Source organism: Nicotiana tabacum, chromosome 4, assembly GCF_000715075.1.
Source record: "Nicotiana tabacum cultivar K326 chromosome 4, ASM71507v2, whole genome shotgun sequence".
NCBI classification, from domain to species: Eukaryota; Viridiplantae; Streptophyta; class Magnoliopsida; order Solanales; family Solanaceae; genus Nicotiana; species Nicotiana tabacum.
The window spans coordinates 54,451,569-54,469,345 of record NC_134083.1 but is presented as its reverse complement, the minus strand read 5'-3'; the positions used below and the strand labels follow the sequence as shown (position 1 = coordinate 54,469,345).

At 33.9% G+C, this 17,777-nt stretch overlaps 2 protein-coding genes across 2 annotated transcripts; both read left to right on the top strand.

Moving 5' to 3' along the window:
• Positions 1-167: 167 nt before the first annotated feature.
• Positions 168-6,992, top strand: LOC107804698 (zinc finger CCCH domain-containing protein 12). Its single transcript, XM_016628630.2, has 2 exons — positions 168-1,652; positions 6,504-6,992. The coding sequence occupies exons 1-2, from the start codon at positions 887-889 to the stop codon at positions 6,740-6,742; spliced, it is 1,005 nt and encodes a 334-aa protein (XP_016484116.1). The 5' UTR covers positions 168-886; the 3' UTR covers positions 6,743-6,992.
• An 8,966-nt stretch (positions 6,993-15,958) lies between these two features.
• Positions 15,959-16,869, top strand: LOC107804703 (putative gamma-glutamylcyclotransferase At3g02910). The gene has a single exon (XM_016628635.2). The coding sequence runs from the start codon at positions 16,076-16,078 to the stop codon at positions 16,673-16,675; it is 600 nt and encodes a 199-aa protein (XP_016484121.1). The 5' UTR covers positions 15,959-16,075; the 3' UTR covers positions 16,676-16,869.
• The last annotated feature ends 908 nt before the right edge of the window (positions 16,870-17,777 follow it).

Below are 17,777 nucleotides of genomic sequence, written 5' to 3'. Positions count from 1 at the left end.
TTTTTTAAAAATAACATTTTTTTTGTTTGCAATAATAACTGTTCATAAATAAGAAGAGAAAAAAGTGAGGGAGAACATTATAATTTTGTCAACCATATGTAATAAGGAAAACAAATGTGAGGAGGAGCTTTTGCAATTAATGCTTCTAAAAAATCTACGTTCGGACCACCGCGCCAAACACCGTACCTGAAATGTTTATGGACAGGGTGGAGAAATCTATTTTTTTTCAGTGATAAATAACATCGCTCGGAGTTACTACCAATTAACTGTCGGTCAATAACCACTCCTCTCATTTGCTTCTTGCGGTTGCTGTAACAAATTTAGTGTGAGATTTGTTTCCTGATCTGAAGTTGCTTCAACTATTTCTTTTCTTTACTAGTAATTCTTTTTTTTGTATACCGCTTTCTTTCACTATCTTTATTTCCTCATTTTCCTGTATTTGCTTTCTTATTTTGGGGGTTTTCTGGGTTCTCTTTCTTTAAGGTTTTTGAATTGACATTCTCTTTGAGCGCTAGCTGGTTAAGTTTCTGTTGCTTTTATCTATGTTTTTTGCCCTTTTTCTTTGAGTGATTTGAATTAGGGCATCGAGCTTCGAATTTACTGAAGGTGTTCTTTTCCTTTGAGCACATATTTTGATGGGTCTAGAGCTCATTAAGTAAAAAGATCCAATTTTTAACGTTCTCCCTGTTGTTTTTAATAAAAAAAGTTCCTATTTTTAAGTGGTTCTTCCCCTCTCTGTACTCTTAGTCCTGTTTTTACCTCTTTTGGGTAATTTATTCCGAGAGGTGTATCTGGAAGAGTCTAAATTTGTTGCTCTTTTTGTATGTCTAATCCCTCCATTTTATATGTTTTTTGGTGGTTTTGAGCATATTGGGTCTGTTTCTTCATGGATTTCATGGGAGAAGCTAGTTTTGCTGGAGGGAATATGATGCCCGATAGCACTTCCAATGGTAGTGGCTTTGACAATTGGGGTCCTGGTTTTTCTGACCAGGCTGTTTGGGCTACTGAGGATGATTATAGAGCTTGGAGCAATGGCCCCTCCTCCGAAACCCCTTCCAGTTCCAATCGATCTGGGAGTGAGCCTCCCCAAAAGAAGTCACGGAGCTCGCAGGGCGCAGATTCACACGTTACTAATCGCTCCAAAGCAATCGGAAAGATGTTCTTCAAAACTAAATTGTGTTGCAAGTTCCGCGCTGGGGTGTGCCCTTATATTAATAACTGTAACTTTGCTCATGGCATAGAGGAGCTGCGCAAGCCGCCACCTAATTGGCAAGAGATAGTAGCTGAACATGAAAGTGAGCGCGGAGGAGGAGTTATGTTGGAATCAAGAGAAGAGCACCAGATACCAACTGTGAGTTCTCCCGAGTTGCGTATTGAGACACAAAGGTCCTTTAAAGGGAGGCATTGCAAGAAGTTCTACACTGAAGAAGGATGTCCTTATGGAGATACTTGCAGTTTCCTTCACGATGAACAGTCTCGAGCTAGAGAGAGTGTTGCAATAAGTGTGACTCCCACTGTTGGTGGATTCGGTGATAATGCTGCTGGAGCAAACCTGAAGCCTTCAAACTGGAAGACAAGAATTTGTAATAAGTGGGAGACCACTGGTTATTGCCCTTTTGGCAGCAAGTGTCATTTTGCTCATGGAGCAGCAGGTATGAATGCATTTTTTGTTTATTTTTGTTGGTATAGGAGTTGTGATTTTACTGTATACGGAGAGTGCTGCAAGTTGATGCTTGTCGATTTCAATTTTCTCTGGATATTAATCTGCTTGGTTAAATTGTGGTTTGGTGTAAAATGCTCATCACACAAGATGTGTGTCATAATGTTAAGATGGATTTGCGGTTATACAAGTTTAGACAATATTATAAATAATAACATAAAAAATGTACAAGTAGCACATACAGATGATAAATCGAGGGAAAGTCATTCTTGATTTATTAAAAAGGAAAAAAAAAGGGGGGAGAAAAAGTCAGTTGGCATGGTTTAGCCATGTTTTACGTAGACCTATGTTGCTCGGATACAAGTAACTATATCCCTTGCGAGTGCGGATATCTCATATGAGTGCGGATTTAGAGGTTGAATTCGTCATGGTCTAAATTTTAACATACGGGGTTATGGATCCAGGTGCAGAGATGAGTGATGGAGTTGATCTAAAACTAATTCAAACTTTTAAAAATAGAGCTATGACAATATTCCGTGGAAAACTTGCATGCAACTTGTAGAGTGTAGTAATTCAGTCTTTTATTAGTTCTCAAGTTGTGGGCAGGTAGACACACTCCAAGATTGCAGGATTTCTTCATTCTCCCACAATTTAAATAATAAAGTACTCCCTCTGTTTCAATTTAGATGACACACTTTCCTTATTAGTTCGTTCCAAAAAGAATGACACATTTTTACAATTGGAAATAATTCAACCTTAAACTCTTCATTTTACCCATTTTACCCTTATGAGAAGCTTTTTTAACCACACAAATGTCATGGCCCCACAAAGCTTTTACCCCTTAAGCTTCTAAGACCACAAGTTTCAAAATTTTTTTTTTTTCTTAAACTCCGTGCCAAGTCAAACTACCTCGTCTAAATTGAAATGAAAGGAATAGTAAACTAGATATTAAGATATAATTAAAAAAATTAGACATAAAGCGAAAGAAAATTTACTTTTGATCCAAGAATCAGGTGGCTCTTGATCTTACTCCATGTTTGTCTTTGGTAATTAAAATAAATAAAGTACTCCCTCTGTTCCAATTTATGTGACTTAGTTTTATTCGTCAGTGAGTTTAAGAAAGAAAGACTTGCAATTTTTGGTCTTAAACATGTCACAATATTTGTGTGGCTACAAGACCATTGAAACTTGTGCCCTTAAACATGCTATAACATTTGTGTGCCTATAGAAATTTCTCATTGAGGTGCCGTTTGGTTACATGGATTAGGGGGGTTGTCCCACTATAAAATTTGGGATGATTTTTCCAGTGTTTGATTGTAAGTGTTAGCTAAAACCAGGATAAAATTTATACCAAAATAATGGGATTATCCATCCCATATAGAAGGTGGGATTATCTATTGGTTATGATCCCGGGATAACCTGGTTTGAGCCAAACAATCCCTTAGGGTAAAATTAGAAGTTTATAGTTAAGTTGTTTCCAAATATAGAAGGATGTCTTTCTTTTTTAAACGAAATATTTAGGAAATAATGTCATAGGAAATGGAACAGAGGGAGTTTGTAACTTGTAATGTAAATGTAAACACGGGACAACTTAAAGGAAGTGAATTTGAAATCTTAAAATATAAGATTTATGTTGTCATAAACAGAGGCACACTTGTCCCAACACTTGGTTATTCAAAAATCACTCAATTACATAACCACCAAACCAAACTAGAATCTCAATATCCACCAAGAACAATGAACATTTGAACGTACCTAATAAAAAACTGATAAGCATATTCAAATTAGACACTTGGTAGCCTACTAGCTTCTACTCATAGCTTTCTTCCTCTATCTCTTCAACTACCTGCAAATCTTCGTATTCTTCTCCAAAGACTACTGCTGCTAAATTCTGATTAGGGTTCATCTGTTAATAGTTCAATTAAGTTAACATCAAAATGAAGATGAATAGAAATATTAGAAGGTTATGGAAAAAGGAAACCCACTTATCATGCTTAATAAATTACTAAAGAAAATATCAAATCAAGGAAATATTGACATATCCAAATACCAATAGTTGCTTGGACCACTTCTACATTGTTCTTTTTTGCGAGAGATCAAGCGTAAATTATAATGCATAAGAAGTAAATTTACGTTTCTTGAAATAGTTAATTTATTTCTTGTGAATCAATGAATAAGTGCTCCAATTCCTTTCACAACAAGAGGACGAAGCTGGCTGCGAATGTAACTCATAAGCCAAGCTTTGCAAAAGTGGAGCAGAGGCAATATGATTGCGCACCAAGAAAGGGGCTCCTCATACATCATAGCTGCAATCACATTAAGGTCACTAAAATAATCCCTCCCACTACAAAATGCTCCACAATACTTGATTCAATTCATTTGAATTTTTAGTCCTATTCAATGAAATTCTCTATCTTCATTGGGAGCATATCTCTGGATACCGTTGCTTTCATCTTGAATCCATGATTCATGATAGTACTTTGGAACCAATGAATATGCCATACAATGTAAAGTGATATTATTCTTGTTCCGCCTAACCATAAGTATTTCTTGAATTGTGTCAAAAAAATCCGATTGACCGGTAATTAGATCCTTCCCCTCGTGCTCAAAGATAATTATCTTCACTTTTTCAATCATTGTATCCCACATGTCATAAACAAGATGCAACTTTGGACAATCAAAGTTCGACATTTTAAAGCATGGATACAATTGGTTTCATAAACTTCAAAAAGTAGTCAATACTATCCCACCATTCATTATAAGAGATTTTATTTCACGTGTTTTAGCTACAACTCTTTTATCTCCCTTAGCATTTCATTCATCATCCATTACCTTTTTTAATGATTTCGCTTTGTGAGCACGAGTTATCATAACAATATGTGAAGCAATTTTTTTTCAACAGCTTGCAATAAACACAAATATGAATGCTTAAAGCATGCGCCATGATGATTCACCACAAAATATTTCAGATTACTCACTTCACCAATCAACTCCTTATCTCCCTTATAGTGCTTCCATTCATCATCCATCAGTATTAAAAAGAATTTGTCAACCGTCCGAAATATTAGCTCACTTTGTAAACTACAATGGATAGTAGATATGATTAGTTAAGTGAACAATTTGAAAAATTTTGTGGTGAATCATGACATGATGCATACTTTTTTTTTCTTAAAAGCATTCAGATGTGTTTATTGCAAGTTGCTGAAACAAATTTGTTTCACATATTGTTATGGAGACTCATGCTCACAAAGTGATATCATCATTAGAAAGAATGGTGATGGATGACGAATGGAAACATTATAACAGAATAAAGGAGTTTTAGCTAAAACACGTTAAATAAAATCTCTTATAACAAATTATGAAATAGTGTTGACTATTTTTTGAAGTTTATGAAATCAATTGTGTCAACGCTTAAAGGTGTCTGATCTTTTGATTGTCCAAAGTTGCATCTTATTTATGAGAGTGATTATGTTAGCGAGTGATACTCCTCATGGTGTCATGGCTCCACTTTCGCAAAGCTTGGCTTGCAAGTTGCATTCGCAACTAGCTTCATCCTTTTGTTGTGAAAGAAATTGGAGCACTTATTCATTAATTTACAAGAAATAAATTAACTATTTTAAGAAATGAAGATTTAGTTTTTATGCATTGTTATTTACGCTTGATCTCTCAGAAAAAAATGAACAATATAAGTTGATCTAAGCAAGTATTCGAATTTGGGAATGTCTACATTTCCATCAGTGCTTTTATAACCCTAAGTTGGTTAACAGTGTGTTTTACCACGGAATAAATAAATGGTATAAATTCTGCTGTAACAGGCAGGAGTTTTCTGTTAATGGAAGTAATTTTTTATACCTTAGGTTACCATTTAGCGTTCTCTCTATAGAGTATCTCATGTCCTACGGCAATAATTTACGTGCAGATTTATTCAGTAAAGACTGAATAGGAACTTGTGACTTTAGTTTGAACAGAGTGCTGTCTGAAGAAGAGTTGGAATAGCTTTTGGAATTTTAGATATTGTTTTTTCATCTTTTGTTATCTGGATATTAAATTTTAGATATGAAAAGGGAAAGTACAAATTTGAGAGAGGTCGGTGCAAAAGGAAAGCAGAGAATGTAGTTTCGGCATTCCATGTCCAGGAGAACAGAATGCGCTTTAATAGTTAACATGGCCCCTCATTCTTAAATATATACTACTAGTCACTTTTGGATAGTTCTCATACTGTAATAGCTTTTACCTGTTCTTTTCCATTGGAATTGGTTGTGGTGGTCTGCATGGATTGCAAAACTAAATTAGAGAATGTAGTTTCACAGTTTCTATATCAGATGCCAATTTAAATGAAAAATGTACTGTAATAAGATACATACATATGGTGTCAATGTTTCACACTGAAGCTAGTATAGTGTGTAATTGGAAGAGGGTTTTGGTATGTCATTTATAAATTACATACTCTGCCACTAGACTTGCGGTGCTGAAAGAACCGTTTGAGTTTCGAAGACCAAGGAAGCAGTTGAGTGTTGACTCAACTTGTTGTAGTTGTACTTGGAACTGGTTATGATTTTCTTTCTTTGAAAAAATAATGGCAATGATTTTCCAGTAGTGAGACCTGTATAAACTAGTAATTGTTTATAGTTCAGAGAATTCTGCATCTATACAACCTACATCACCAGAGGTTAATACTCATAAATGTCCTGCCAATTTGAACTACTCTTCTCAAATTTATTTGGTTTCTGGACTTGATATTCATTTAAAAAGACGTCATCAATAGCTTTGGGTTCTGGACTTTACACTATATTCTATTTGGATATTTAATCTGATGCTAATATTAGCCGTCTTCTCTGGGCAGAGTTGCACAAGTTTGGTGGAGGACTTATGGAGATGGAAGGCAAAGATCCTCTATCTACTCCTCCAGACTTGAGGCAGGGAGGGGGTTCTTTAAAAACAACAGAAAGTATGGTACCCTCAACAATTTCAGTACCAGGCGTTCAAGTGCAAAGGCCCTCTGGCCATAGGGTTATTCAGAAATGGAAAGGGCCAGATAAAATTAGTAAGATATATGGTGACTGGATTGATGACATCGAGTGAGGAAGTCGTGTTTGCTAACTTATCTGTTTATGAAGATACTCTGTAGGCAGGCATAGGCGTGCTCTCGACTATTAGGCATACGAAGGAATTTGAGTTCTTTTGTATTTCTTTGAACTGTAACGAGGGCACGCCTAATGTTGTTTTAGAGCTACAAACAAATACAGCTGCTTGTCAGCATGTATTGTCTTAATATCTATGTATTCTACTATCCCTGTTTGGAAGAAAAGGAGGAGCAAAGTCTCTGTTGTAGTTCATCCTCTTGAATTTAATTATGTGATTTGCATTGCCTAATGAAATAATAATAATATGTATAATGCAAGTTTAGAAGTGATGAGGCAAAATCTAAAATAATCTGCACACCTGTTGTTTCCTTTTCAGATGAAGATAATAGTAGTGTTTGGATCATTTTTCGTGCATTTTGAGTAATTTAATGAAACAATCTATTACAACTAGATAGGAATAGAGGAGTTTACATTAAGTATTGAAAAATCAACTTAGATATGCAATCTCCAATTTGTACTTGTATTTTTCAATCCTTTAACGATCCCTCTAAGCCGAGGCAACGACGCTATAAGTTGGCCACGCAATTGGTACTTAACAATTTTGTAGTACATGTGTGATGGATGATTTGCCACTGCAAAGGTCCAAATATATCATGTAATTTCGAAAATGGCCTAAAAATATCCCTTGTTATACTATTGAGTTATCTATACCCCTGCAGTCATACTTTGGGTTTAAATATACCCCTCATTTAAACGGAGGGACACGTGTCATCGGCCTGTTGGCCAATTCTAAATATCTCCTAATTAATTAAAAAATAATTTCTAAAACAACTTTTTGTTGTAATAAAAACTGGAAAAAACTGAATTTGTTTTTACTAAAAACTGAGTTTTTACAAAAAAACTGCTTTAAAAAAAATTGAAAAATATTTTCTAAAACAATATTTTTGTAAAAACTGAAAAAAAAAAAAGCAAAATAATTTTCTAAAGCAATTAAAAACTGGAAAAACTGAATTTTTTTTAACTAAAAACTGAAAGAAAAAAATAAGAAAATATTTATTTTTTCAGTTTTTATAAAAACATTGCTTTAGAAAATTGCTTTTCAGTTTTTTTTTTAGTTTTTACAAAAAAACATTGCTTTAGAAATTAGTTTTCAGTTTTTTTTAAGCAATATTTGTCTAAAAACTGGAAAAAAATATTTTCGATTTTTTCAGTTTTTAGTAAAAACAAATTCAGTTTTTCCAGTTTTTACAAAAACATTGCTTTAGAAAATTGCTTTTTAGTTTTTTTTTTTTTCAGTTTTTGCAAAAATATTGTTTTAGAAAATATTTTTCAGTTTTTTTAAAGCAGTTTTTTTGTAAAAACTGGAAAAAAAATATTTTCGTTTTTTTTTATTTTTTAGTAAAAAATATTTCAGTTTTTACAAAAAAAAAAATTATTTTAGAAAATTGCTTTTTAATTAATTAAGAGATATTTAGAATTGGCCAACAGGCCGATGACACGTGTCCCTCCGTTTTAAATGAGGGGTATATTTGAACCCAAAGTATGACTGCAGAGGTATAGATAACTCAATAGTATAACGAGAGGTATTCTTAGACCATTTGTTAATACATAACTTTAATATATATATATATATATATATATATATATATATATATATATATATATATATATATGTATGTATGTGTGTGTGTGTGTGTGTGTATCAAATAATGCCTTAATTATTCGCGGTATATGCATATGAGGGTGTGTCCTAGTGGTCAATGGAGTTGATTGAGAACCATGAGTTCTCATGTTCAAATTTTAAAGGAGACAAAAAATATAGGTGATTTTCTATTAAGCCTTTGATAGAGTTACTCGGTACATGTGCTGGTAAGAAGTAGTAGATACCTTCGTAAAATTAATTGAGATACACACAAACGGATCTTGACTGCTGTTTTTTTACTTGTGTGTATGATTGATGCTTCTACTAGTTGTCATGGCAACTTGGGATTCTTGACGTATGTATGTGGGACTTCGCTTCTACTATTTTTGTTGGCAACTTGAGCTTCTTGGCGTATGTATTGTGGCCTTTTAAAGTCCTGAAGCAACCCTTGAATACAACACGCGCTGAGAATTTTAAGTTTGCGTATCCTAATTCAATGCCATTTTTTTACTCATCTTTACCAACCTTCCAATTCTTCTTATCCCTCCCTTCCATTTCCATTTTCCTTATCTTGAATTTAAAGGAAAAAATCGTCTTTAGATTAAAAAGAAATTAAAGAAAATAGTCTTTGCGGACTAGTAAACAACAATAGTCTGCCACGTCAAAATTCTCCTTGCAAAAAAGATATACAATTAGGTTGCACGTCCACAACAAGCTAATGTATGAAAATTGTTACACTATTTATAAAATTGTTATGTTACCTTCAACAATTAGATGATGAGAAGCTGAAAGAGAATTTAAAATAGTAACAACCATTAAGCTATTTGGTCGACAAAAATTAGGATAGTGACTTCCCCACATCCTACTACACTTTATGCAACTATTAGTTAATTCCAATTGATTCTTTGTGTAACCAACCAATTTAATACCCTAAAATATCCCTAAACTATCATATTTTTGTCAGTTTCCTACTTAAACTATTTGATTTCTCTAAAAATTTCCTGAACAATATCGTCCTTCATACTAAAACGCCCTCGTTGCATTCTTCCCGATAAATTATAGTAACTTTTTTGTTAGTTACTGTAACGACCTGACTTGTCGTTTTAAGAATTAACGCCCCGTTGAGTGACTTAAGGTCTCGAGCAGTTTCGTAATATGTATTATGACCTGCGAGTGTGGTCGAGTTTGATTTTCAGAAGATACGAAATTTAATTAAAAGAATAATTTTTATTTTTGAAGCTTAAATGAAAAGAGTTGACCGGAGATTTGACTTATGTGTAAACGACCTCGAATTCGAATTCTGATGAATTCAATAGTTCCATATGGTAATTTTGGACTTAAGAGCGTGTCCGAAAAATTATTTGAAAGTCTGTAGTGGAATTAGGCTTGAAATGGCAAAAATAGGAAGTTTAAGTTGGAAGTTTGACCGGGGAGTTGACTTTTTGATATCGGGGTCGGAATCCACTTCTAAAAATTTTCATAGGTCCGTTATGTCATTTATAACTTGTGTGCAAAATTTGAGGTCAATCAGACTTGATTTGATAGGTTTCGGTGTCGAATGTAAAAGTTAAAATTTCTTAATTTCATTAACCTTGAATTGGGGTATGATTCGTGGTTCTAGCGTTATTTGATGTGATTTGAGGTTTCGACTAAGTCCGTAATATATTTTGAGACTTGTTGGTATGCTCGGACGGGGTACCGAGTGGCTCGGATGAGTTTCGGGGTGCTTTCGGACCATTTCTAGGCCATTTTTAGTTGCTGATTTTTTGCCACAAAGGTATGCATCGCGATCGCGGACAAACGGTCCTGATCGCGAAGCAATTTTGTTGTTTCAACACTGTGAATCGCGATCGCGAAAAACTTTTCGCGATCGCGTAGAGGAAACTCCTGTTGCACTAACCCGACTTTGGAAGCTCATATCTCGTAATCTATAAGAAAGTTGGAGATGATCCAAAAATGAAAGTAGTATCCCTTTGTGTCTAGTTTTGCAGAAAGATAAACTATTTGTCATTTGGAGATGTGTACAAAAAGTTATGGCGGATACATTACAGGTTGTCCGGAAAGAGTTTGGAAATCTCCGTTGCATAGGGCTGACATTGGAAGCTTATATCTAGAAATATATAAGGAATTGGGAAATTAGTAAACAAATGACCTTGGAGTCTAGTTTTCAGAAAGTTAAACTATTCATCATTTGGAGTTGTGTACAAAAAGTTATGACCATTATACTAGAGGATGTATGGAAGAGTTGGGGAGTTTGTTCTTCGCGATCGCGATTGGTTTTCCGCGATTGCGAAGAGCAATTTTGGGGCTGAAAAATTTTGTGCTTTGCGATCGCGAAGCATTTTTCGCGATCGTGATGAGTAAATACGTGAGCAGTAGCTATATTTTGAGGTTTCAATCATTTTTAACATATTTGGAGCTATGGAGCTCGGATTGAAGCGATTGTTTAGGCGATTTTTACCATATGGATTGGGATTTGAGATACCCGGAGTCAATTCAAGTAAGAAGACGATTTTGGAATATCAGGCCTAACTTTAAAAAGGTAAGTATCTTACCTAACCTTGAGTGGAGAAATTACCCCTTAGGCATTGAGTCTTATATAGAAATTGTGTAATTGAAAAACCATGTACGCGAGGTGACGAGTACGTACTTAGTTTATATGTGCAAATTACATTGGTTGAAATACGTAGATGCCCGTATGTATTACATTGGAAAATTATTGAAACTTAGTAAATCCTTGATTTTAAATGCCTTATTCCTTGTTTGTCGAATTTATTTTTATATGATAATTTGGTGTGATTGCCATTTTGATTTTTATGTGAATCCCGTATTTTTTGTTGACTTGTTAATTCCTGGAGATAATTTTACTATGAATTTTTTTTATCTGTAAATAATTAATGAAATTTGTGATATGTTGTAATATTTGAGCACTTGATGATTCATTTGTGATACGTGACCACTTGATGTGCAGTTGTTGAAATCATATTTACTTTGGGACTACGGAACGGTATTCCAGGAGATCCCCTCCATATTTACTTTGGGACTACGGAACGGTATTCTGGGAGATCCCCCTGCATATTTACTTTGGGACTACATAACAGTATTTCGGGAGATTCCCTACCCTGCATATTTACTTTGGGACTACGAAACGGTATTCCGGGAGATCCTCCCTGCCCTGCATATTTACTTTGGTACTACAGAACGGTATTCCGTGAGATTCCCTGGTCTTGTATATTTACTTTTGGGATTACGAGAAGGTACCTCAGGATATCCCCCTATCTTGCATATTTACTTTGGGGACTACGAGGTGGTACCTTGGGAGTGCCCTTTTGTTGATATTTTTCTCTGGATGCACTTGCCTTTGGTTATTTTGTTTTTCCGTGATATGTAAATTCTTGTCTTCTTCGGTTATGTACTAGTTGACTTTATTATTCTGTGTTTTGTGCTCCTTGTTGTATTGTGTTGGCTTGGGCTTTTTAGTACGAGACTCTGAAGATTTATATTTTTGATTTTTTACTGGTTTTTGATGACTGAATTATTTTAAATAAAAGAAAATTTCTATTATGTTTTAAATTAATAAGTATTACATACAAATCGGTAGTTTATCTGATATTTTAATTTAAGTGCAAATGTCATTTTCTTCACTCAAACTATTTCTAAAGTAAATTGATTGTGTGGATTCTTTTATATATTGATATTTTTGGCACGTGAGTTGTCCGTGCAATTGTGATAGAAACATGGGCACGAGGTACCGTGTAAATATGAAAGTGGACTGAGACCCATATTTTTATGAATATGAAATGAGATGTCACAAGGTGACTTTTATTTGAAGGAATTATATTCCAAAATTGTATTTGAAAGAAGTATATTTGAAAGAATTATATTTGAAAGACTTGATTAATTAGTTGTACTTGTATTCATTATTTGTTGAGAAATATTTATGGTGTTCTTGCCGCCCTGCTGTTTATATCACTGTTGATTATTATTTCTATCATTCTTATTTGTTTCCTATTATTTTTGTATGCTATATTACACAGGTTATTAGACTAGTGAGTGTCTTGACTATACCTCGTCATTACTCCACCGAGGTTAATCTTGATACTTACTGGGTACTGACTGTGGTATACTCATACTACAGTTCTGCATATTTTTGTGCAGAGTCAGGTATGGGAGATATCGGACTCGGGCAGAGTTAGTGTGTTGATCGCAAGGATTCAAGGTAGAGCTGCTTGGTCGTCGCAGTCCCTTAGAGTCTTTCCATTTTATTGTACTGTCAACTCTTATTCAAACAGTATTGTGTATTCGATGTTTGAGATTCATTGCATGCATTCAGTTAGAGTTCGTGACTCAGTATTACCAGTATTGGGAAGGTGTTATAATTATTTCCACTGTTGGTTTATGTATTAAAAAAATTTGGCTTGAATTGTAATTATAATCGGCTTACTTAGTCTTAGAGACTAAGTGTCATCACGACGCCTGTGGTGGGATTTTGGGTCGTGACAGTTACCTACTTAAATTATCTAGTGCCCTCAAAACCCTCATGAATTATACTCCCATATATATTAAAATCATATGTTGAATTCTTAGAGGTGCGTCTGTCTAACTATATTAATTTATAGTTTGTACTAAAAATTGTATGTAGTTTACTCATGATTTATTACTCTCAGATGACTGATTAATTCTGGGAGTTTAATTTAGCCAAAATAGTATCTAATGTAATGGATTAATTTTAGGTTTAACTATGATTGTGTTTTATACTAAACTCCAATTGAATAATTCCTTATTTATATTCACTTTGCAGCACAATAAAAGATAAAGGCATATAGTATTGCATTTACGAAAAATTATTTTATATTACATAAACAAGAATACATAAAATAAAATTTTATAAATAAGAAACTAATCGGCCAACAACTACATTCTCTAATTCTAAATTACACAAACAAGGTTTAATAGATTCAATTTTATTCTCTACAACAAGGTGTTGGTTTGATAAGAAGATTTAAATGGGAGTCGTTTCAACAATATATGCCAAAGTCATGAAAGAAAACTAAAAAAGAAAGAAAAAAAATTATTTCAGAGGAAACAAGAGAGTGAGAATTTTTTTTATATAGGAAATTCATATGGAGAACTGAAGAAAAAATGTGAAACAAATAAAGGGGAAGGTGAAAAAATAAGATAGAAAGGTGAAAAATAAGGAAGAACTATGGATATAAAGGAAATAAGGAGAATATTTAAAACAAAAACACAGTTCAAAGAGGGTTAAGCTAATTAGCTATTACATTATGTCAGGTGAGCCATTTTGATGACTTTTTTCAGTTGCCACACGCTGCTAAGTGAGTGTATACACACGTTATGCCAAGTAAGCGACGAAGGAGTTTAAATATGAAGGACAATATAGTTCAAAAAATTTTGAGGACACCAAATAATTTAAGTAAAAAATTGATAAAAAATAATAATTTAATGAAGTTTTACGGTATTAACTCGCTCAAAAGCTAGATATCTTTGCCACTAAGAAGTTATTGGGGGTAGCACTAACGAAAGCGTAAAAGCAAAAAAAACAACCAAAAAAAAAAATGAGAGAGAGAAAACAATGATTTTCAGTACTCCAATTTGATAAGCTCAGTTTCTTTTCACACTGTTTTAATGTTTGAACCAATAATGGTGGGCTAAAGAAAAAGCAGAGACTAATGGCAGAAAGATAAGAAGAATGAGGTGTATAAAGGCAGAAAGATAGTAAAAAGGGACAAAACTTAAGTACAGAAAGTACAAAAGCCGTGCAAACGTGTCCAAAAAATCATACTAACCAGCATGTGGTTGGCACTATGATTTTGCCGTACCCCAATAGCCCACTGTTGGAATACGGTAATTAGCAAAGTGACAGCTGCCCCTTATAACGACGAAAGGCAAATATTCCAATTTCCAACCTTTTATTTTCCTAGACTAGACATATTGGTGTTGGTGCTATTTGGGTGTCTGTTTCCAATTACATTAATAAAGATACAAAAGGACATTTCTTTCCAGATTAATTAGTGAATAAGATTTCATCAATCGAATCGTTTGTTCAGACACTTTAATAATAATTAAAATTTTGAGAAAAATGCCAATTTTACATTATTATGATTTATGGCCATAAAAAATCTCCGTATTCCAAGGTTGAAAAACGCCTCAGGGAAATTAAGCTTAAGAAGAAGAAAAAAGGATTAGTCCTTTTCATTTTGTTTATTCCTAGTAAATATCCCACGGTTCAAAAGCATATCTAGGAAAAGGTGGGTTAAAATAGAAAAGAGGAAAAAGACTTGGTCCTAATCTTATTCGTTTAGTCCTAGCTATCACGTTGTATCCCATGATAAACTTCTAGGATGGAATCATTTTCTAGGGAAAATTAGGCCACATCAAATATATATATAAATTATTTATTATTTGTAGTTATACTTTTAGAAAATTAATATTCCTAGTTATATTTGAATTTTATATCAAATTTACCAATACTATTAAAACAAGAGATCAATTGTTTGAACGGAAGTAAGAGAGCAATAAGCTTTCGTAGTAAATTGGTTAGACCACCAACTTAGTAAGCAGAGATTTAAGTTCCACTCTCAATGAGAATATCATATTTCTCCGTATTTTTGTATTTTGTCTTGGTTGTATTCGTGTCGCGAATGAATACTATCGAGACGAATACAGTCAATACCAATACAGTCGATAACAGTTATATACTTTGTATACACCTTATATTTTTCCTTAGTTGTATTTGTGTACGAACGAATACAGTTGATATATGTTGTATTCGTTATGCGAACGAATATAGTTGCGCGTCTGAATACAAGTGATACACACTGTTAACAATTAAATAGTAATTAAGAATGATAATTAGGCAAACTATAATTATGTCTGATAATTAGACTTTAAAATGTAGTGATTTATGAATTGTATTTAATTTTTTTTCTTTGTATTGTATGCCGTATAAAACTTTAAAATAAAATACAATTACATTGATTTCACATCTGTTAGTCACGAAATAGCCAATGAAGTAATCATCTTTTCAAAAAGATAAAATTGCAACACATCATTTAACTTCATCTTTTTATAATTGTGATGGTAGAGCCACCTCGCACATTTCGTCTAATTCCATAAGTTACCTCGCTATTCGATACTTTCTCTCAACACCAACATTAGATTACTCTGTCAACTAATGTCTTAAGAAATCACCTAATATTTTTATTGTAACACAACATGTTATTTAATTATAATTAGTGAACAAAAATTCAAGTCCAATAATTTAAAATAACATGGATGGTCTAGAATTTGATATTCTTAGGACTCTCCTCCACCTCCCAATGTATTTCCTCAAAATATTCAATGCTATAGTATTTATCACCACCAGTCCATCACTCTTTCACAACCATCCAAATTTTCTATCTTCACATTCATAACATGTGTGGTCACTATTGATGGTGAGAAATTCAGGGATTCCCAATTTTGTTTGTTTTATTCCTCACATTTATATTTTTAAAAAAAAAACCTTTTTTACTTTTGGTGGGGCCCTTTTTTCTGCTCTTTTTATTCTCTCAAACCAAACAATCTCTTCTCCTCAGTTTCCTCTTCATATTCCTCTGTTTCTCTTTCTCTCCTCTTTTGTCTTCAGTTTTTTTTTTTTTTTTGTATTTTCGTGATTTTATAGAAACAATGGGGGCTGAAAAGGCAGAGAAAAAGACCATCATCTTCACCTACGGAACACTAAAAAGGGGATTTTCAAATCACGTGCTGTTACAGGACATGATAGCCGCCGGCGACGCTTCTTTTCTCGGCGTTTACCAAACCGCCGATCGACTTCCCCTTGTTTGTGGGCCCTACAGGGTACCTTTCCTCCTCAATTTCCCGTGCTCCGGCGAGCGCGTGTGGGGTGAGCTGTACGCTGTTTCGGCGCGTGGGTTGATTCGAATGGACGAATTGGAAGGAATTACTCGGGCCCATTACGAGAGGCTACCCATCAAAGTCCAACCACAGGCCCAGGCCCAGCCCGAGGTAACGATGGCGGAAGCGTATTATGCACACAGAAATTACGCGGAGGCGTTGTGGAAGAGGAATGGGGAAAAGGGTTACAGTTGTTATTCTGAGAAAGAGGCAAAAGGGTACGTGAAACGTAAAGATAGGCCTCAACATTTGACATTTTTGGAGCAGATTGGGCGTTTTATTTCTTCAGATCAACAGGAAAATCCTTCTTCGTGTTATTGCAACAAACATCTTCCTGCTGCTTCAGTTCCTATTAATGTTGTTAATCATTAAAACATGTATTAGTATTAGGTTTTTGTTTTAATTAGGAACTGATAAGGGTTAATCTTGTTTTATGTGCTGTTATTGCTGCTGCTAATAATTGTTAGATCAATAGATGTTGATGCTAAAGATGTGACAGAATCCTCTTCTGTCTCTGTGCTGTGCAAATGATTTGAGTTAATTGAACCATGAATCCGTTTGTTGCATATGGAGCGACAATTTACCAGCACTATTTTATGATTTTTTATAATGGTTAATCATCTGCATCTCAAATTCAATAAATTGGAAATGGTTATATGAATTTTCAGGAGATATTGTAGGATAGGTCATAATAAAACTGTGTCACCTGGCAGGATATATTAGGGGAAATAATACATGTATTAGTACATGTTTCATAGTGTTTTTCAACATATGGTTATACACTCACTCCGGTCCACTCACGGTGGTGGTGGTATTTTTTTTCCTTCTGTGGTTTACTGACTCTCTGATTCTTTTTTGTTAGTACATCAACATCACTATTCTTTAACTATTTATGTAAGTAATTATGAGTATGACATATTTGCGTGCACAAGAGGGGCAAAATTCAACAGGCACCAACTCGTACAAATAAACCTTCTTATACTGATAATTAATTACATTAATATTAAAAGAAAAGTGGCCTCACATACAGTGGAAAAGATTCAAGAAGAATCAGATTGTAGCAAAAGATCAATAAATATATTTCTTAAGATACATTTTAGTTTAGACTTGACCCTTAATTAACTGATCTGATGATGAAACTTTGGGTGACTGTGTGTATTTTATTTTATTAGTAGTAGTAATAATGGGAATAGTTTATTTGGTTCAAACAAAACAAGCATGGAAGAGACAATACAATGATGGAATCCGCGCATTTTACGTCACTGCCAAGTAAAGTCGCACTCTCAAATACTAAAATCGCGTATATGAATTTTCACTATTTATGTGGCTTCATTTTAAACAACCTGTATTACTAATGCTTAACTAGGTAGAAACTATTTTAATTTATTAATAACCAAGCTGCCCTTAATAGGTCGATGCCTTGAAGAGGTAAGAGGGATAGTGATTAAAGAAACTAAAGGAAAATTAAAGAAAC